Source organism: Oryzias latipes, chromosome 6 (assembly GCF_053564925.1).
Source record: "Oryzias latipes strain Hd-rR chromosome 6, Olatipes_Hd-rR_3.1".
NCBI classification, from domain to species: Eukaryota; Metazoa; Chordata; class Actinopteri; order Beloniformes; family Adrianichthyidae; genus Oryzias; species Oryzias latipes.
Window position 1 is genome coordinate 6,347,501 of NC_136242.1, and position 20,100 is coordinate 6,367,600.

The window sequence follows — 20,100 nt, forward strand, 5'->3', positions numbered from 1 at the left end:
AAACTGCAGCAATTGTGCTTTAACTGTCTGGGTTTCACCTTTACAAAGTTATGAAGGTGGAAAAATATTTGTGTTCTCAGGAGAGAGATGTGCTGGAACTTACAGGGAAGCGCTGTTCCGGTGGGGATGTGGCGTCAGGAGGAAGAGGGTTAACATGTATTGAAAACCTGCTGCTGTCATGAGTGGGTTTGATCATTGGACTGATCGGTCCTCCTGGTTCCTCTGTGTCAAATGGACTGAGGAGGAGATTCAAAAGCAGAGGGTCAAAGCATGAGATGTGTTAGAAAAAAACTTGCATTCAGTTCAGTTTACAGAGAGCACGGTAAGTCACACTCACTTCCAGTTAACCTCCAGGCTCAATTTGATGGTCCCAAGATCATTGATGTCTACAGCAACCATCTGAGGCAGCGGAGCAAACAGGTCCTTCATGTCGCAGGAAACATTTCCTACAACGACATGGTTGGCCAGGCTCTTCAGCTCTGTTACCTGAGGACCACACAGTTGTTTAATTGCTTCTACCAGAAAGGATTGTCAAACTGCAGCAGTCTGCAGGTAAAGTCCAGGCGTTGCTGACCTGAACATGATCACAGATGGCAAAGCAGTCACAGACACCAACCTTCACGCTGAGAAACTCGCCGATGAGCGGGACGAACAACATCTTCTCACCGTCCCACACTTGCTTGTCGTTCATTTCCATTTGCCCACGGAGCTTCCACCGCTGCCGGCCGTACTTCAGAAGGACCTGGGCAGGAAAACACAGCAGAGGATGATTTCCATGTCTGCGTGTGAGCTGCATTCAGCAGCAGGGCCTCAGAGGCTCATGTGGTCGTCTGTGCATCCAGTGGGCAGGTGATGACAGAGGCCACACCCCTTTGTGTGTGGACAGAGGTTGCTCTGCATAGCAGGTAACCCTTGTGCTATCCTAGGCATTTTAACATTGGGAGTTGGGTCATCTAGACCCACTAGACAGTGCTCTGAACCTTTTTTCTTCAATGATTTGTGATCTTCACTGGTGTCCATGGATTACATGAAGTCTTTCCACCTTTATCCACCTTTGTCATGGTAGGGAGAACACGTCAATGGAAGGGAGGGGTCATAGGATAGCACAAGGGTTAAAGCTGACCCTTTATTCCAATAATAAAAACAGATTTCACCTTCTACTGGATATTCAGATTAAATCTGGTTCTAACCGCTTGACACCTGTTGATGCAAATACGCATCAAACCACTTCTGAGCTCGACTTATCTGAATTTAGCATAAACGTGAAAGCAAAAACATAAGTATTTGTTTTTTTCGTAACTGTAAATAATTTCAGGCATAAGGAAGTAAAAAAAATTTTTTTAGTCACAACCTCCCCGGTGGATATGGGCTGTCTGTGGGGGAAATGGTCAAACCTGTACGGGGCATGCAGGTGACCGGCATGACATATCAAGGTGGTAGAACGCTCCGTGACCCCATAGAGCAGGGGTCGGGAACCTATGGCTCGCGAGCCATATATGGCTCTTTTGATGGTCACATGTGGCTCGCAGACAAATCTTTAATTATACTTTTTTTTTTTTCATTAGACCAGTCCTCGGCGCGATGCGATGCCAGAGGCGCGCAATAGTAGCGGTGCTTAGAGAGAGAAATCTGCGCCAGCACTATCAGTTTACTATTATCTATTATTTCACAGAGTTTGTACCACCCGGAAACCTGTGAATTGCCGTGGCTAATACTGCGCGCTCTTTCTCAGAGACGGAAGCGCGCAGTTGCGGAGACGGGATGTGTGAGGAAGAAAGCAGAGGGTGGGGCTGAGGTGTTGTGGGGACAGGCAGCAGGTGAATCGCGCAGGGATTGTAAAAACGTAAAACCCACTGCCCGTCACTCACTGCAGCGTGTGAGTGTGTGTTTGACTCCACGTCTGCATGTGAGCAGTCTTTGTCACATCTACAGAACATTCATACCAACCTAAGATCACGTTTAAAGTCTCAACGCCTGCAAGAAGCAGAAACTCACCACGTATCAACCAGACTAGACCATCAGCAAAACTACCACGAGAAATCCTCATCATTCATTAGCAACAGAATAACAATGTTATTAAAAAGAATCCACAGACTTATTGTACTTTAAAAATGTTGAAATTACATCAAATGCACACATTCATTTGTATATTTAGTTTTAAACATTGTCGCGGACTGAGTTTAACTTGTCTGTTAGGCCGCATTAAAAGTTCTGGAGTTCTGGAACGCATCAAGTAGAGATCTGATTGGCTCTCAGTTCTGTCGCTCAGCCTGTTGTTAGGTAATTTGGACCAATGGGGTTCAGCTATGGGCCGAATAAGGGAAATGGGAGGGCTGCAGCGGGAGCAGGGGAATATAAAGTTGGGAGAAGCGCTCTCGTCTCGGCGGGAGAGATTCAGGAGTTGCTGAATTAATTGTACGGCGTTTGTTGTGGTCTGCAGTAACCAGAATAAAGAACTTTAAAAGAGGTTAAGTCTCAGTGTGGGAAAGAGACACTAGATTCTTGTATGGCTCTTTCGTAATTATATTTAAAAATATGTGGCGTTTATGGCTCTCTCGGCAAAAAAGGTTCCCGACCCCTGCCATAGAGGGAAACTGCTTGAGTACGTTTTCACTACGGACATGCAACAAGTTGTAGTGAACACCAATACAACACATACTGTGTCTCTACTTCACCCTTACCTCACAGATGTGTGAATTTTTAAGTCCCCCCCCCCCCCCCCCCCCAATCCTCCATACTGTGCAAGGAGCCGTCAGTGCTGTTCACGTGATCCGTGCACGCTCCTTTCACGCATCCTGACTGTTAGAAACGAGGAAATGAGACAGAGTGTAGTATGTGTGGACGTCCTACGGGTGTTCTACAGCCACTCACGTATCAAATGCAACCCCCCCCCTCCTGTGTGCGCAGCATTTGCATGAGGTCAGTTAAGAACCAGTAAGGGCATCTTACTAACAAATAAAGTGTGGTGTATGGGCACCATGCGACAGTATCACTCGTATGTCATACACAGTGCAATACTTGCACTGACCTTGTGAATACTTCACAACACATTTACCACACACAACAATGGTAGGTTTCTTTTCATGACGTCCCTTGAGGTGGCTGTACGAGCCTCAGGGGAACTGCACGACACACCAGTGCTCCGCTTACGATGCAGCCTCTCCTCTCTACGACCCTCTATGGCCCAGGCAACCCAAAAACCCACAACACTGGTACGGACCAACCCCCATATGGGTTCATGTGACAAAAACTTAAACCAGCACTAATATAAACACTGAGATCTGACTTCAGGCTCAGACGGCACTGATGTCCCAAGGTTAGAGTAAAGCTTAGTTTTACCAGCTATTTCAGAATTGACAAAGCCTTTTGGATAAGAGGTGAAACGTCTTCAGCTCTAAAAACCAAGTACAGATGACAACCTTTAAACCTACTACTATGATGGAATCTACCTGGATGAATGAGAGTCTTCATAGACATAAGGTTATAGTAAAGTACTTTCCGAGGGGGCACTAAATCTTCCAGTTACATCTACCCTCCTCCCTTTACCTCACTTACATTTCACGAGTCGTCTGTTTCTTTCAAATCTCTTCTGGCTTCAGTGTCTCACAGAGCTTTTGCACCTCCTCAAACACACAGATCAGCTGTTCCCACGTGTCTTCAGAGTATGTAAGCTTTGTCCTTTTCACTTCATAAAGTTCTTAGCTGGTCCAGTTCAGCAGCTGGATCTTTCTACAGAGGTCTCAGCTTGGGGGTTTGCTGAAACCCTCATGGCCTTCCTTATAAACAAAGACTTTCTTTTGCTTCATGATGTCTACACATTCTCAGCACAAAAATACCTGTCAGGGCAAGCGGTGGACTTTCTGGTAGTTTCCTTGAGCTGGTAGTTTCCTTGAGCTTTCCTTGAGCTGTAGCATGGCACCCTTTGCGCAGCCTTCCAGTCATTAGTAAGGTTCAGGCTCCCTACTGACCACACGCATTGGGTGTGCAAGGTCTCATAGGATGCCCGTGGGATGGCTGTAGGATGCCCGTAGGATGCCCATAGGATGCCCGTAGGATGCCCGTAGGATGCCCATAGGATGCCCATAGGATGCCCATAGGATGCCCGTAGGATTCCCGTAGGATTCCCGTAGGATGCCCATAGGATCCCCGTAGGATTCCCGTAGGATGCCCATAGGATGCCTGTAGGATGGCAGTAGGATGCCCGTAGGATGGTTGTAGAATGGCTGTAGGATGGCTGTAGGATGGCTGTAGGATGGCTGTAGGATGCCCATAGGATGCCTGTAGGATGCCCATAGGATGCCCATAGGATGCCTGTAGGATGGCCATAGGATGCCCATAGGATGCCTGTAGGATGCCCATAGGATGCCCATAGGATGCCCATAGGATGCCCATAGGATGCCTGTAGGATGCCCATAGGATGCCCATAGGATGCCTGTAGGATGCCCATAGGATGCCCATAGGATGCCCATAGGATGCCCATAGGATGCCCATAGGATGCCCATAGGATGCCCATAGGATGCCCATAGGATGCCTGTAGGATGGCTGTAGGATGGCAGTAGGATGCCCGTAGGATGGTTGTAGAATGGCTGTAGGATGGCTGTAGGATGCCCACAAAAATTGTGCTCTGATTGTCTAACTTCTTTCTAACAGTCAGGCTACACGCAACATATGATGTGATCAGAACTAACAGGCTCTCTGTGCAGAGCACAGGATTTGGTGTGACACGCCTGTGTGTCAACTACTTCCCCCTTACGTGTTGCTTCGGTGTTTGACGACCTGTCGCCTGAAGCATGAACATAGACAAAAGCGTGCATGAACATTTTTGCCTTGTAGGCTCATTGAGTGGTCTAGGATCTTGAAACTTGTATGGGTCACCAGCATGCTCCGCACAGATTTGCCCATTTTTTTACCTGCAGACAGCCCATAATTACCCCTTGAGCAGTTACTCTGTTTTCAGTGCAGCGCCACCTTTTGGTATCATGATCCTTTTTCAGCTTCATCACTTAGATTCTTTTCTATTTGTCTCTGTTTTGACACAAAAAATTATGAGATTTTTTTGAAAATATGTTAAACTACATAACAATTATCTGAAGTTCTTGGAAATGTAAATCCTCGCAGTCTTTGTAACATCTAAACCCCTTCTGTCCTGAGAATCTATCACTCTCCTTTACCCTCTGATCTTCTCATCATAACTATGTGTCTATTTTCATATCAACTGAATTGAACTTGTGTGTTATGATATTGCCTGAACAGCACAGGCAGATGGAGATTGTAGGACCGAAGTGTTAAGTCATGGACTCTGTCAATTAGTTTAAACACAGCTGAACCAGACAGAATGATAAGATATCAACTGTTGGAATATAAAAGGGATCTTGCCTAAAACACAAAGGTATCAGAAAAACAGAGTAATTGCAATCTCCAAGACATCTTTACAGATTCTGTAACACAATTTTGTAACATTTCCATCAAAAACTGTTTCACAGAGAAAATGTTAAACTTTAAGTTGCTACATTTATGTTAACAAGGGTCATAATGATGTTGAAGGAGACAAACCTCATACTGATCACCGGTGCACAACCTGGCAAATCCAGCGAGACCTTCAAGACAAACAAAAAAGAGCATCAGGATGGATGGATGGATGTTTGGATGATGGATGGATGTTTGGATGGATGGATCTTTCCCTCACCTTTCATTCTAATGTGGAACTCTCCCAGCTGGCTTTCCAGCTCATTCTCCAAAACACACATTCTCTGCAAAGAGCATCACACCTTTGTTGTGTAATCTACAGCATCATCAATGCAGACAGCACGTCCTGTTGCCTGCTGCTCCTCATCCTCACCTCTGTGTACTCCTTGTAGCTTTTATTAGCCTCTGCCAGGCTCTCCTTGGCCTCCTTGCTCCCTGGAGAGGCAGTATAGGCCTTTATCATCTTGTCCGCTCCGTCTCTCAGCCTCCTCACCAGGCAGTAGGTTTCATGGTGCTCCTCAACCTGAGAGAGGAAGTCACATACGTTACGCTTCTGCTTGTAGAACAGATATGAAAACAGCTGACAGCAACAGGGACATGTGAAGGATTGTATTTCTGAACTCCATGCTGTAGAGTGGTTAGTTGTATTCTTAAGATGTGTGTCAGGGTTTGCAGCTCTGCTTGCAGTGCAGCCTGGTGTTCCCCTCAGCAACAACATCAGGACTGCTTTGGTTTCCCAGCTGTATGTCTTTGCCTGTACTGCCTCTCTACTCTACATGTCTGCATTCTCAAAGAACACAGAAAACCTTCATAAGTTACAACGTCAACAAGCTCAATGCTACATCAGTTCCTGTTACAGCACAAGTACTCACGCTGCCCCCTAGTGCTCAGCAGCAAAACACAACAGTGAACTAAAAAACACAAAGTTGGGGAGTCTGAGTTTCATTTGTATACAAATATCTAAGTAACTTTAAGTACAGTAAATAATTGACACCAATGCACCACAACGCTGCTGCACGAGCTCTAAATCTTCGAGACAAAAACAAAGAAAGAATGAAACTCAAACATTTCAAAGATGCATCAAAGATGCAGAAAACCCATTCCATATCCACTTAGATTTTGATTAAAACTGTGTTCATGATCTGTTTGTTGCCATAAATCAGTCACTGTTTTTCTGTTGTACTGTTATTTAGGAGCACACTATCTTAATTCTGCTTCTCGGAAAGATGAGTTTCTGAATGAAATGTCTCCTAATAAAAGTGATTTGACCTTGCTGAGGTGAAACTCCAGTCGTCTGATAAATCTCTCCATCACTTTAACTTGCTGTGAAAGAGAAAAATCACATTTATTCCTTCAGTGGTTTTCAGTTAAAGTCCTTGTAGCCGTGTGTGATCAGCTCATCATGGACTCACCTTATCTTGTTCATACAGGAAACCCTGAGATGAAAGAAACCACGTCAGAGTATGTCCATCAAGAGAATCAAACCCGATTCACCGGGAAGAATGGTCTACATACCAGCCTGGAGTTCCTCTTCGACTTCTTTATCTGTCTGTTAATGCCGTCCAGATCCTTCTGACATAAGTGGAGGTAAGATCTGAGAACACAATAAAAGGAGTATTAGGCTGTAGTCTTCTGGGGTCTCCGGTGGAGGCAGCAGCTTCAGGGGCGTGGACACAGCTGCACTCACTGGAGGCCTTTTTTCAGGGCCTCGTAGATTTCATCCAGGCGCTCTGGCTGTGGAACTTTGGGTGGCGCATTAGATTTGGTGGACATTGTGAACATCCTACTGGCTCTGCTGGGCTTCCTGCTGAGACCCGGGGTGCTGAACACCGCAAGGTTCCTGCAGCACAAAATTCAGTGTTTTCAAACATCCAAGGGCAAACGTTAAAGGAGTTTCATGAAACACTTTCACATCATTTTTCACTGAAAGTTTGTTTGTCTCCCAGTTTATCACTTTAGAGTCTAATGTAAATTGATAAAACAACTGTTCTTGATTGTTGAAAAAAATCTAATTTTATAATTGACTTTGACAACAGAAGACAAAATATAACCGCTCTGTTCCAGGCTTATAACATAACTCTAGCTGTATGTTTATTCCAGTCAGGCTGCTGCAGCAGCTGGTCGGTCGGTCGGTCGGTCGGTCAGACAGACAGTTATAGTTTGTACCTGTAAAGCTTGTCCTGGCTGTTGACTCCAGTGAAGCTCTGGCTCCTAGTGATGGATCTGGAGGTGAGGCGTCTGACAGGGCGAGCTGAAAGGGACATGGTGGACAGCGCTCGGGATGGACTCCCTAAAAAAAGATAAACAGAATGACCGACTGTCCTTTTCTGACATCTGCGTTGTTTCTGAAATGGAAAAACCCACTGCACCAAATTGTCTTCATTCTTTCACCAACAGATGTTAACATGTTCACAAAACAACTGCAGAATACTTTGACAACTGCAAAAGACTCGTTAATAGCTGCAGAAGACTCATTAATAGCTGCAAAAGACTCGTTAATAGCTGCAGAAGACTCGTTAATAGCTGCAGAAGACTCATTAATAGCTGCAGAAGACTCGTTAATAGCTGCAAAAGAATCGTTACTAGCTGCAGAAGACTCGTTAATAGCTGCAGAAGACTCGTTAATAGCTGCAGAAGACTCGTTAATAGCTGCAAAAGAATCGTTACTAGCTGCAGAAGACTCATAAATAGCTGCAGAAGACTCGTTAATAGCTGCAGAAGACTCGTTAATAGCTGCAAAAGACTCGTTAATAGCTGCAAAAGACTCATTAATAGCTGTAGAAGACTCGTTAATAACTGCAAAAGACTCGTTAATAGCTGCAGAAGACTCGTTAACAGCTGCAGGAGACTCGTTAACAGCTGCAGGAGACTTGTTAACAGATACAGAAATTCTGTGATTGCAGCGATTGCCTCAAAGTCTGCGTATTTGACGTTAGACAGATTTGGACTTCCTTGGCAGATCTTCTTTCAAGAACACACTACTATGACCAATGCTGCTGACTGTGAGCACCAACGACCGTGGTAAACATGGAGAATCTGTGTCCATTTGCCTGCTATAGATTTGTTATACGTTTGACATTAGTTTTGTGGTTATAACTATCTCGGACATACATGATGCAACTTAACAATACATTTTTACAGAAAAGATTTAACAGCTGTTGGAGCTAAACATTTTACTGACATGCCATCAAAGCACCAACTGCAGCTGCTCATCCAGCTGTGTTAGCCCCTGTTTCACATTTATGGCTGGACATGTGATTGAGGTTTGGATTTCTTTCCCTGCTGTGAACCATCCAGTGTCCTGTCCCTGAAAGGAAACACCCTGCTGAACAGGAAACGTCCCCATCAGACAGGAAGTCAGACACAGCTGCCCTCCTGACAGGAAACTCGGCTAAACAGGGGGAGGACGCCCAGTAAATGATGCAACACTGCTCATTTTCTACTTTTACAGAAACAGACATGGATGCCTGTTTGTGGAGCACATGCTGAGAGAAGTCTTTGATTTTCAGCTGAAAGTGCTCATGGTTTTATAGAGGTCAGCTGTGACTGACATTTCCATGAAAGAGGAAACCCATTTAAGAGAGGAAACCTGAGTGCGGGGAAAGGCTGGCTCATGCTTCCTTCTTTCTTTCCTTTCCTGCATCCCTGTCTTCTCATCTCAACGCTTTATCATTTCTGTCCAAAACTCTTTTCCGATTTTAGATATCGAACTAATAGAATATCATGATATAGTCCAACTGTTTGTCTTAAAAAACCAGGGCTGGGCATCCCTGACAGATTCAGATCCTCAAGGATCTCTGTTATGACTCACTTTACCATTTGATCAGATTTCAATTCTTTGTTTTAAAACTCCATTTCAAGCACCTTATTTATTCTAGTATAAACTTTTTACAAACATCAATTTGAACAGGACAAAGGTGGAGCATCATTTTAGAACATTCCCCACAAAGTCCCTACGCTCTTTGAATCATTATACTGTTTTGTGGATGAAGCTGATGAAGTTGAACCTTTACATTCAAAGACTTAGTGTTGATCTGCAGACAGAGGAGCTCTGCATGAACCTGAGCTCCTGCTTACTTCTGACTCTCCTGATTAGGAGCTCATGGGATGAAGGCACCTTCTCAGTCATGACCAGGGGGAGCACAAACAGCACCAAGTCCAGCACCAGCTGCTGAGGAAAACATCTCCCGTGTGCTGGCCTGACTGCTTCTCTGGAAACTGCAGTTCAGGACAAAAACCAGAAAGACTGTTCCAGTTTGGTCTCTGTTCTGTTTATGAGTTATAATAACCGGACTGATAAAAATATCTCATACAAAAACATTCAAAGGTCTGCAATGCCTTTAAATGTTAGGTATTGTTCAAAAGACTATTTATAATGGTAGATTTCTATCAAAGGTCGAGGGCAGAAGTCCCGCCCATCCAACCCTGACTGCCCCTCCCCAAAAGACGACCATGTCCTCCAGCTACAGTGTCACCACTATAAGAGCGTCTGCGACAGAAAGCTACGCTTAAATCCCTACCTGATCCACATGGGGGAGCCGTCCTGCGATGTCGACGGCAGATTCTTACCCCCCTCCCATCAACGCAGGAACGGTGACACGACTCACATCGCCACGGCAGCAGCAGCTGAGTCCCACCCTTTGTTTCTGACCTCTCTCTGCCACAGCGTTCTGGAAAAACCCTCTGTACTCACGTGCACACACATGCACACACAGGACACAAACCTGAACACTACCCTGTCACATGATGTGAGCACACAAACCACAGTCAGGTCAATCCAAACAAACTCCCACATCTGCAGCAGAACTGGATCAGACCCCAGATCTTCAGAGACCAAAGACCTTCACCGTTTTGATCCACAACAAAGCGTGAAAGTAAACTGCATCCACTGCTGCTTGGGGTAAATGGACTTCAAGAAACAACAATATGGTTCTTCACATTTTTATCTGTGAACAGGATCAATGATTTAGCCTCTTAACAATTCCTAAGTGTGTGTTCCTCCATCTACACAACACAACAGACACACTTCAGAATGTGGCTGTGTGAATGCTGACATGACCGATGCTGCTGCTGCTGCTGCTGCTGCTGCTGCTGCTGCTGCTGCTGCTGCTGCTGCTGCTGCTGCTGGGCCCCCTGTGGCCCGCTTGGGACTGTTCCAGTCATTCTACATTCATCTTAAACACAAAACAGCCCTTCTACTGAGGAAAACTCTGAGTTGCAGAAATAGGGAAAGCAAATAGACTCTCTGGATTTGTGTGTGTGGATTTTGTGTCTTTTTGCCATTCAAGTGTACATGTGAATACACAATTGCAAGTACATACGCACAAAATGTATTGTGTGAGTAACAAATCAAGAATTTCACAAATCCATAAAGAAACCAATAATAAAACAGAAAAAGTAAGGAGTTTTAAATAGGGCCTACTATAACTTCAGTGTTTTTTATTTAGATGTCAAACTACAATCTCATATATTTACAAAAGCTGTGAAGGTTTGAACTTTGTGAGTTTAAACAAGAGAGAAACATGTGAAAATATTCATGTCTGTGTGAGAAATGTGGATATTGAGGCGTTTTACAGCCTTAAAACATCTAGAATCCTACTTTGTGGATTTCACCTGTTGAGGGTTAGTTTTAGAACATTCTGTAACTTTCAGAACACTGTACTGTTCAAATTTACTTTTGAGTGAAGAAAACTCAAATATTTTTGCTGTGATGTTTGACCTTCAGGCTAAATTTGAAGCCAATGAAAAGTGGGAGGTTGACTCCAGGACCTTCCTCACTGAAATTCTCACAAATCAACATGTTGATGTCCAAGTTGTTTCAGCTCTTGATTGACGCATTTGTTTGACAGCTGGTTCTTTGTGCTCTGTCCCTGATAACAGAGCAGAGGGCAATGAAGCTGTAGATCTCAGAGGACGTTTCCATCCTGTCATCGTTAAAGACAGCTCCGATGACACATCAACCTCTCAGAGCTGCTTCAGGTGAAACCATGATGTAATCTGCATAACTTCCAGATTTCCCAGAAGTATGCATGAGCTCATGACTCAGAAGCAGGACGATGTTGTGTTCTGTTTAGGACTACTCCAGTGAAAACAGTCAGCCGTCCCTGAAAGCAGTTCTTTTTCTGACTGGAATCTGCTTAGTTAGCAGGAGATCAGGGTTTCCTGCTGCCTGCTCTCATCCTGGTGTCATTCTAAGCAGATCCACTCATACTGACTAACTTTTCTGTGTAAAAACAAAATACTCCAGAGAATCAGTTCTTGGTGTGATGGATAAACCCTGAGTTCCTGTTCTCTAAAGCTTTTCCGTGAAGACCTGTGTGATTCAGAGGTGGAGGAGATCTGCAAGAATCCCGGTTCAGAGAGCAGAGGAGGAGGACGGAGCCAAAGGCATCCTTTCCCCGCTCCTTTTTCCCCCACTGACCGGAAAAGCCGGAACGTCGGCTCCAGTGGCTGTGATGTTCTGGGCCTGCAGTCAGAGCAGGAGGTCATTTCCTGTCACTGCAGTGTCAACAACTGACAGTGAGTTTGAGAGGCTCAGCCAACACAACTCCCACTCTGCTTAACGTTGGGTGACTGTCCCAACAGACCCAGTCTTTAACATGCTCTTGTAGCATTTTGACATGTTGGAGGACATATATTAAGAAAAATAAGACCAAAACTGCATATGAGTCTTTCTTTATTCACATCGTCATGAATCAGAAGCAGAAAAAAATGCAGTAGAGCAAATTTGTGACGATAAAAGCTCCACTTGGCGAGCCACCAGCTTCCTGCTCTGCTCCATTCTGATCATCCACTGTCAGACCAACAGATCCATGAACGTCTATGTTTTCCTGGTCTGAGCTGGAATCTGGACAGAGGGAAAGATCTGAAATTGCTGCTGTTTATCCTTAATGCCTAATGTTAGCTAGGGGGTGTGAGGGGCTGTAAGCTAGACAGATGGGTGATGGAAAGAGAGGTATGGGCTTACTTTGCACCAACAGTCCCGCCAACAACTCAGAGGTGAATTTCTAATGAAGTACTGCCACTCTGCAGACACTATGTCCTAGAAAACGACCCGTTATTTGATTTTGGCTAAAAACTTCAAAGTCATGATTAAAAGACCACTGGGAATGATTTTAGAATAGATCAAAAGATGGTTGGAGTGGGACTTTAACACTACCTAATACCACGGTCTGGGTGAATACTCCATTCTGATTGGCTGCTGGGTGTGGATTAATAAGTAATAATGTACATCTAAAAAGTAGTTCCGGTCACATATCTTAAGTGTTCTGGCTTCTTTCAAAGAAACTTTATCTTCATCATCTGGACAGAAACAAGCGGTTAGAGGTGAACTTTCTCTCTGAAATGATGCTTTATTTAACACATCGTGACCGGCATGTTACCATGACAACACGTCGCACCACTTCACAACTAGTCCCCTTTTCGTGAAAAAAGAAAAATAAAACGAAAAAATAACAGGTATAAGCAGGATAATGGCCTTTGAAGTGTGCATGATCAGAAATGAACGTACTTAGCGGAAGTTGAACGGTTCAGGCTTTCATGGCGTGCGTTAAGTAAGGAATAAGGAAGTGCGTGCGTTATCAGAAATCAACGCACGCACGTCAGCGTGGTTCACGCCGTAAACTTGCTTCTGTGAAGTGAGTTGATTTCTTATAATGCACACTTCAAAGGCTGTTATCCCTTAACTTTACTTTAACGTACTATAGCCGTACTTCGCTGCAGAGGAATTATACTAGTTTGGTGTAAAAGATATTAAAGAATTAATAAAAACATTAGAATAACAAATAATTAGTCAAGACCACAACACAAACTGAGATTTCAAATCCTTTAGGAGCAATGGTGCCTCTCGTTGTTTATTAACGTTCTCATGTCAATCTAGATGAATTATGTTGATATTTTAATCCTTAGTAGTCCGGGGCCTTTTTGATTATTTTTCTCAACTTTTGAATCTGCTCCATTGATTTAACAGTGAAAATGATTTTTTTTATGGCAATATTTGGCAATACTTGAGATCCAGCTTCATTTTATTTCCAAAAATCTTTCATCATATTACACAATAATTCCATAACAAACCTGAAAATGTCCAACAAAGGCAGTTCCGACCACTAAGTTATTTTACTGCGAAAATCACAAAGTGTGAGTTCAAACATTTTTATGTTACATAAATTACATCTAGAGGAAAAAAAACTGCATTAATCTGGAAAACAAAGCAAAGTCAAAATAATGTGAAAAATGTAACAAACCAAGGCGAAGCTCCACTAAACTACATCCAAGTTCCAAGGATTTACTTTTAGAGGAATCACAATTATGTGTCTCCTTCTGTTTGTTCTAAACCCAACATGTCAAGGCTGAAAACCTTTTGAGACGTTCATGGTGAATTTGGAATGAAAACTTTGGAGGGCCGAAGTCATTCCCACATTTCTGTAAAGAGGTGATCCCAATGGGGGGGGCTGACCGGGAGTACAGGTAACACAGAGGAAACACCAGGAAGTAGCAGAAAACCTCGTTTCTACGCAGGAAAAAAAAACGTTTCACAAAACTTTAGCTAACAATGGGCTGTGTGAAGATGGTCATGGTCATGAAGCTACATTAAATGTAGCTTCATGACCAGCTATTCTACTTCTGGAGAAGAGAGCAGCCCATTGACGGCCGGAACATGACTCAGCTCTTCTGCAGAGGAAACTGCTGGTCTCTACACAAACTGACGGTCAAGAGTCGACCTTCATGAGGTGAGGGGAGGAGCCAGTAGACGAAAGCGTCCCACTTCAGAAACCTGCACAGGCCTTCAGAGCTGCTGCTGTCAGGCGCCTTCATGCCTCCAACCGTCACTCTGTGGTTTGGATCCAACATCTAATGTTCAGAGGAGAGAATCCAGCTTTGGAGGAGTTGAACGCTGCAGCTGGACTGAAAGCAGTGGACAGCCATGGGGGGTCAGGGGTGCAAACGCTCAAGCTCCCTTCTTGTCTGTCATTGGCTTCAGAATAAACTGAGACCTGGATTCTGTGGCATGTTGTGATCTACAAACATACAGCCTGAAGGCAGGAACAGAAACACCAAACACAGCAGAGACGAGTCCGCCAGCTGCTGAGCGCCACACGCCTTCAAAGTGTCATGTCAAAAGTTGCAGTTCAGACTGAGTTTGCAGATAGAAGACAGGAATTTATGTAATCAGTGCTCTGGGGCAGCCATGGTGCAGTGGCAAGGCAGTCGACCTGTGATTGGAACATTGTAGGTTTGATTCCCGCCCATGTGTCAAAGTGTCCTTGGGCAAGACACTGAGCCCCACCCTACCTCTGGTGGAAGGTTGGCGCCAGTGTTCAGCAGCATCAGTGTGTGACTGTAAAGCGCTTTGGGCCTTTGAGGAAGGTAGAGAAGGGCTTAATAAGTATACGACATTTCCCATTTAGTGCTGTGTCAGCTCCATGACAGCTGCTGAAAGCAAATGATTCTCAACTCAACTGCCTGGAAAATGTTTGATGATGCAACAAAAAGACTGAAACTGCAACGGACTCTGAGCCCTGCAGCCTGGAGCCAGAGTGCATGTCAGAAACTTTCCAAAACAACGAGGGGTCAGTGAACGCACCGAACACTAAATTTAGAACCAATTCATCCATCCGAGTCTGAAAGTAGGAGCTCCAGTTTTGTCAGCAGACGTGTGCGTGTGTGTGTGTGTGTGTGTGTGTGCGTGAGGGTGTGTGTGTGTGTGTGCAGAACATGGAAACCTCAGAGGATGTTGCTGGTTTCATTAGGTTGAGCTGAAACACAAAAACAGAGACGGCTGCTGGTGAAAACAGAAAAGCTGGTCATTTTTGCTGGAATCTCAGGATTCCTCAGAATTCCAGATGTGCTTAGGTTTGAAGTGAAGGGGGCATGTTTGGTTAGGATGAAAGCAAATATGTTCAGGAAAGAGCTCTGGGAGAGTTGTAGCATTTTTCAGCTTTGCGAGTCAGATAAGAAAAGTCACGTCTATAAAATAGAAGGTGAGAAGGTTGGCCGAACACTATTGATTTGGCTTTTGTTTTCAGAAGCTGAGTCTTTCATTTATTAACATTATGCCTCCTGTGTTTATTGAGAGCAGAAATATTTGGTTTCCTGCATGTTCTTTTAGAACATAAAAAGTAGATACTATATCGATCATGTGCATGAGTGTACATAGTGAGTTTCCAGTTGGCTTTGTCAAAAAAAGTCGTTTTCAGCTCAGCTACCAGTGTTACCGGGTGCTCAGTTAGCAATGCTATTATGTCGCCTCTGCTAACAGCTGCCGGCGTTTCCAGCTCCGGGGTTTTGTTGGTCGTTTTGGTCCATTTTGGTGGCATGATTAGGTTCAATAGGAGCGACAGAGGTTTAGGAGAAAACACTCAATACGAGATTTTCATTAGAAAAGCCGTTTCTGTGCGTCTATAAGGTAATGTAATGTGCGGGATAGGAAATCAGCGTCACTGCACCATGCTCACTCAACCGGGTGAGTTTCCTTCTTTGTTCCTGTGCTCCCAAAAAAAAAAAACACAATTTCCATGAGCAACAGGTTCTTTTTCTGGTTGTCAAGGGAACTGCAAGCCACACATGCTGTCCCGCTCCTCCCTACGACCCTCCACGCGTCAAGCCAACCCAAAAGCCCACAGCACTCATGCAGGTGCATGCCACAGAGTCTTCAATCGGGTCTTATATCAAGTAGAAAAATGACCGAAAAGTAGACAAAAACACCGGATCAAAGTTTGAGTTTTTGCATCAAGCAGATGAGTCACTACAGAACTTTCCACAGGAAAAAGGGCTTACGTCCATTTCCTGGCTCTGGCAGTTTGTTCCAGCAGCTCCTATGAAATGTAAAGTGACTGGAACCTCAACTCCTGCTGTGAGGTAAATCCTGAAGAAGGTGCCTAACAGAGCTCCTGCTCTGTTCAGTGAGAAAGTGAAGTCCTGACTGAACACTTTCCTGGAGGGGGGGGGCACGCACCAGTGAGCCGCTCCGCACAACAGCCTGATTTCTCTACTCATTAATGCTGTACCTGACAAAGCTCAAAGGTCCAGAGGACAAGCAGAGTCCAAAACAGACATGATTCCAGAACGGCAAACATTACATGACCTTTCGGCCGGCCTCCATGAGCCCAAGCCTGGCATGAAGCTGCGACACGTGACGGCAAAAACAACCGGTGGGTCATCCAAACCCGCACTGGAGCTGAACCTTTCTCCCACGGCTCTGAGAGCTCTTCTAAGCATCCCTCTGAATCCTTGTCGGGTTCTAGAGGTTTGACCCAAGTGGGCCTTCTCTAATGAGGAACTGTGAGGAGACTGTGCGCTCAGGGAGGATTCTGGGTGTTTCACAGCCTGTTACTCATCCTAACAAACACTGAGTGAATGATTGCAGAGCGGCGTCCGTTCATACCTCCATATCCACTGTACATGGTGACTGCGATGGTGATGGCGCTCACAGCAGAACTCTTCACTCTTGTTGGCGTCCAAACATTCTTTCTCTTGTCTATGCCAGCATGTTCTCCAGGTGATCCCGTGCCACCTCCTCGCTTGGGGCTGCCTGTTAATCCGTGCGCTCACCCACTGATCCCCTACCCTGCTCCCAACCACACTGATAAGAAGAGAAGGGGGAGGAGAGGGCTGGAAACAGGAAAAAGCCAGGCGGTCCTCCCTTCTCTTAACTCCCCCCGCCACGGCTGACATCACCGTCCTTCCTGCCCCTCCCCTCTCCTCTTATTTCAGAGGAAAGCCCAGGGTGGGCAGAACAGTTCTGCTGGATCTCGTTTAGCCATTAAAGACCCTGCAGACGCTCAGTTCTGATGCATCCACCAATAGATCCACGTACGTCCTTAGGTTGGGGTTGTGAGTGGCTGTAGAACGGCATCATCATCATTATAGCCACTGGGAACTCTTTAAAAATAGATCAAAGGATGACCGGAGTGGGACTTGAGGGATGGAGGTAACCTATAGAAACTCAAAGTTTAATGCTATATGTACCAAACCACCAAACTGTCCTGAACGCGGCGTCCTATCGCCTCTCTGAGCAGGTATGTGAGCAATCCTGTGTGCGGGACGCTGCTTTTGTTCAGCAAGATCTTGAGATCTGTGGTTGAGATGCTGCTGTCTGCAGTCTAAGCGTGCTGGGGGGGGGGGGGGGGGGGGGGGTCACCACCAGTCAGATTCAGCCCTTCACTGGTAAACCAGCTTAAAATGCATGACATCCACAAAACCCAAGTCCACAGTGGTGTCACTCTGGATGCTGAATGGGGGCGGGGCTTTTACATAAATGTGCAAAGGTAGCGTGTGTCTGAACATGGTGTGAACCCGAGCCAGGATGACGGGCCCACAGCTCTCTGCTTATCAGCACAGAGCAGGGGAAGCTGCTGTCAACGACACAGACGCATCGGAGGCATAAATAAGTGCAGAGTGTGAGGCTGAGCTGCAGCTCTGACAGGGCACGAAAAGACAAACTGCTTCTGCTGTTTCCAGCCCGAAAAAGAGGAACAAGTGGAACTGGACTCTCAGACTGAAGACGCATACAAGGAAGGTTTCTTTTAGGACAAATGTTTCAAGCATCAGCCGAGCTCCAGATCTGCAGCTGAACAGCACACTGGAAACAAAAGACGGAAGGAGCCACTGACCCCCACCCCAACCCCACCACCTCTGAGCTGCTGTGTGGAGACCTTGACTTCAATCACTCATTGTCAGCCTAGTTTTTCTGGAGCTGGTAGTACACGGAGCCAATTGTGAAGGTCTGAGGCTTAAAATCCATCTAGGAATGAGTCCCGGTTAGAAGGAGGGCTGAGGGAAACCTGCTGGGAAACAAGCAGTGTGTTCAATCTTCAGAGAACCACATTCTCCCTAAGTTCCAACTTCAGCAGAAAGTAAGGCAGATCTCTGGATGTATAGTCATTATTGTCAGAGATAGGGCCTTAGTCCCAGCAGGAAGAAAGGCCAAAAGTGGTCAAACCTGGACGGGGCTACAGGTAACATCAAGGTTTTAGAGCGCTCTGTGAACCCGAGAGTGAAAATCTGCAGGTACTTTTTCTCTACAGGCATGCTGTGGTCGTCAGGTCGCAGTGAACACGTATACAACACGTAAGGGGAAGTAAGGGGGAAGTAGCTGAGATGTTGTACGGATCTTTCAGAGGCTGGTTTCCAGCCCAAAAGGCAACAACAGGAGGAACCAGAGGCTCTGATCCGGCTGAAGACAACGGCACCAACTTTTCCTCTCTGAGAGAAGGAAAAAATGTGCCTTAGATGCCTCCATCTTTAACTTTCAGATCCATTGCAGCACAACTAAGCAAAATATCACAGACTCCACGAAAACATACATGACCATGGAGAAAGTGAAGCATGTAAGTGGATTAGCAGGAGGCTGAAGTTCTTCCAGAGCAGAAGAAATACCATAAAGAAAACTTTTATTAAAAAAGAGGAAGTGATGCCTCTCCTAACAGTGGTTTGGACTCGGGATCTTTTACCCAAAAGATGAAACTGGACCTCTTTCTGAAATGACCAACCAAACTAGTAGATGTTGCCATGGCAACTAGAAGCAGCATACTACCTACCTAAAGAAGGAAAAAACAAAAGAGGAACAAATAGATTTCAGAAAGCCAGCAGAACCGCTAAAGACCACTTCAGGTTTGAAAACAAGTCCAAAGGACTTCTATCCAGAACTTTAGGCTTTACCAAACCAGAATTCATCTGCTGAGGATGTGTCCCTGCTCCCCGAGGCACAAGCATAAAGAATGAGTATTTAAATCAATAAAAGCAACAAATAAATGTATGTTTGCAGTGTCCTGCTTCATTCAGGATTCAGGATTCTTTATTATCATTTCAACAAAGGGATTAACACAGAATCGGTGTCTCAGGTCCCGGGCCAGCCGTTTACAGTGCGATTATGACAGGAAGTAAGAGACAAATCAATGTGATATAGTCATGCATTAGTGGGATAGATTACGATTCCTATGATTATTGCACAGAAATTTAGCACAGAATAGAATATATAACATAGCACCTGATCTGAGTACCTGCACAAGAACGCTGTCACAGGAAAACCTCCTCCTTGACATGCAGCAGGTGCATCGTGTCAGATTTGATTTCTTTATTTCACTTTTCATTTCTGTAAGTGGATGTGTTTTTGAAAATTTTTTATTTTTTTTTGCAAACCACAGAGAGAGACAGATGAAGAGCAGCACTGATGGGGAGGAGTTCATCCAGGAGGCTTTGGGGAGAGAAGATCAAACCTCGTCATCTAACAAGCCTCAGCTGCATGGTTGATTCTACACCAGAGGAGAAACACAAACACACAAACACACTGCCATGTTAGCTGTCATTCCTGGATTTTATCCACCTCAGAGTTCAAAGCTCCTGCTGATGAAGGCTCTAAAAACTTTTCAGATGTAGATTTGGACTGTGACCCGTGCTTTCCTCATAGAAGCAGCAGAAAAGGGCTCTCCTAGCGTCTTGCTCACAAGCACCCGTACGGGGGTTAAGACTGTCTGGGCCTGAGGAGGGTCTCAGAAAGAGGTTGTATCTTTAGGGGCCGGCAGGTGTGTCTTGCAGTTCCCTTACGGCTCATGAGGTCACCTTAAGGGAACGTAGCCTTGTTGTGTGTTTGGTGTACAGTTGAGTATTGTTAGGGCTAATAGAAGCATGCACTGA

At 45.1% G+C, this 20,100-nt stretch overlaps 1 protein-coding gene across 6 annotated transcripts in view; it reads right to left on the reverse strand.

The window, feature by feature from the left end:
• The window catches only part of ripor1 (RHO family interacting cell polarization regulator 1), a 44,717-nt gene that overhangs the window by 14,392 nt on the left and 10,225 nt on the right, over window positions 1–20,100 (reverse strand). For 2 of the 6 annotated variants that reach the window (XR_013656305.1, XM_023955533.2), the window contains exons 1-12: window positions 16,850–17,062; window positions 7,633–7,756; window positions 7,154–7,306; window positions 6,982–7,060; window positions 6,879–6,902; window positions 6,736–6,789; window positions 5,840–5,989; window positions 5,687–5,750; window positions 5,554–5,597; window positions 617–742; window positions 338–486; window positions 104–236 (exon numbers count right to left, since the gene is read on the reverse strand). Coding sequence is in view for 4 of the 6 variants with exons in the window: in XM_023955533.2 (XP_023811301.1) it covers window positions 104–236; window positions 338–486; window positions 617–742; window positions 5,554–5,597; window positions 5,687–5,750; window positions 5,840–5,989; window positions 6,736–6,789; window positions 6,879–6,902; window positions 6,982–7,060; window positions 7,154–7,306; window positions 7,633–7,756; window positions 16,850–16,868 (1,119 nt within the window). In the remaining 2 variants the exon portion in view is untranslated. Of the gene's footprint in view, window positions 1–103; window positions 237–337; window positions 487–616; window positions 743–5,553; window positions 5,598–5,686; window positions 5,751–5,839; window positions 5,990–6,735; window positions 6,790–6,878; window positions 6,903–6,981; window positions 7,061–7,153; window positions 7,307–7,632; window positions 7,757–9,986; window positions 10,114–16,242; window positions 16,360–16,849; window positions 17,063–20,100 lie in introns of those variants that run through there. The other 4 variants (XR_013656306.1, XM_023955534.2, XM_078948324.1 and 1 more) reach the window with 3 other exon arrangements.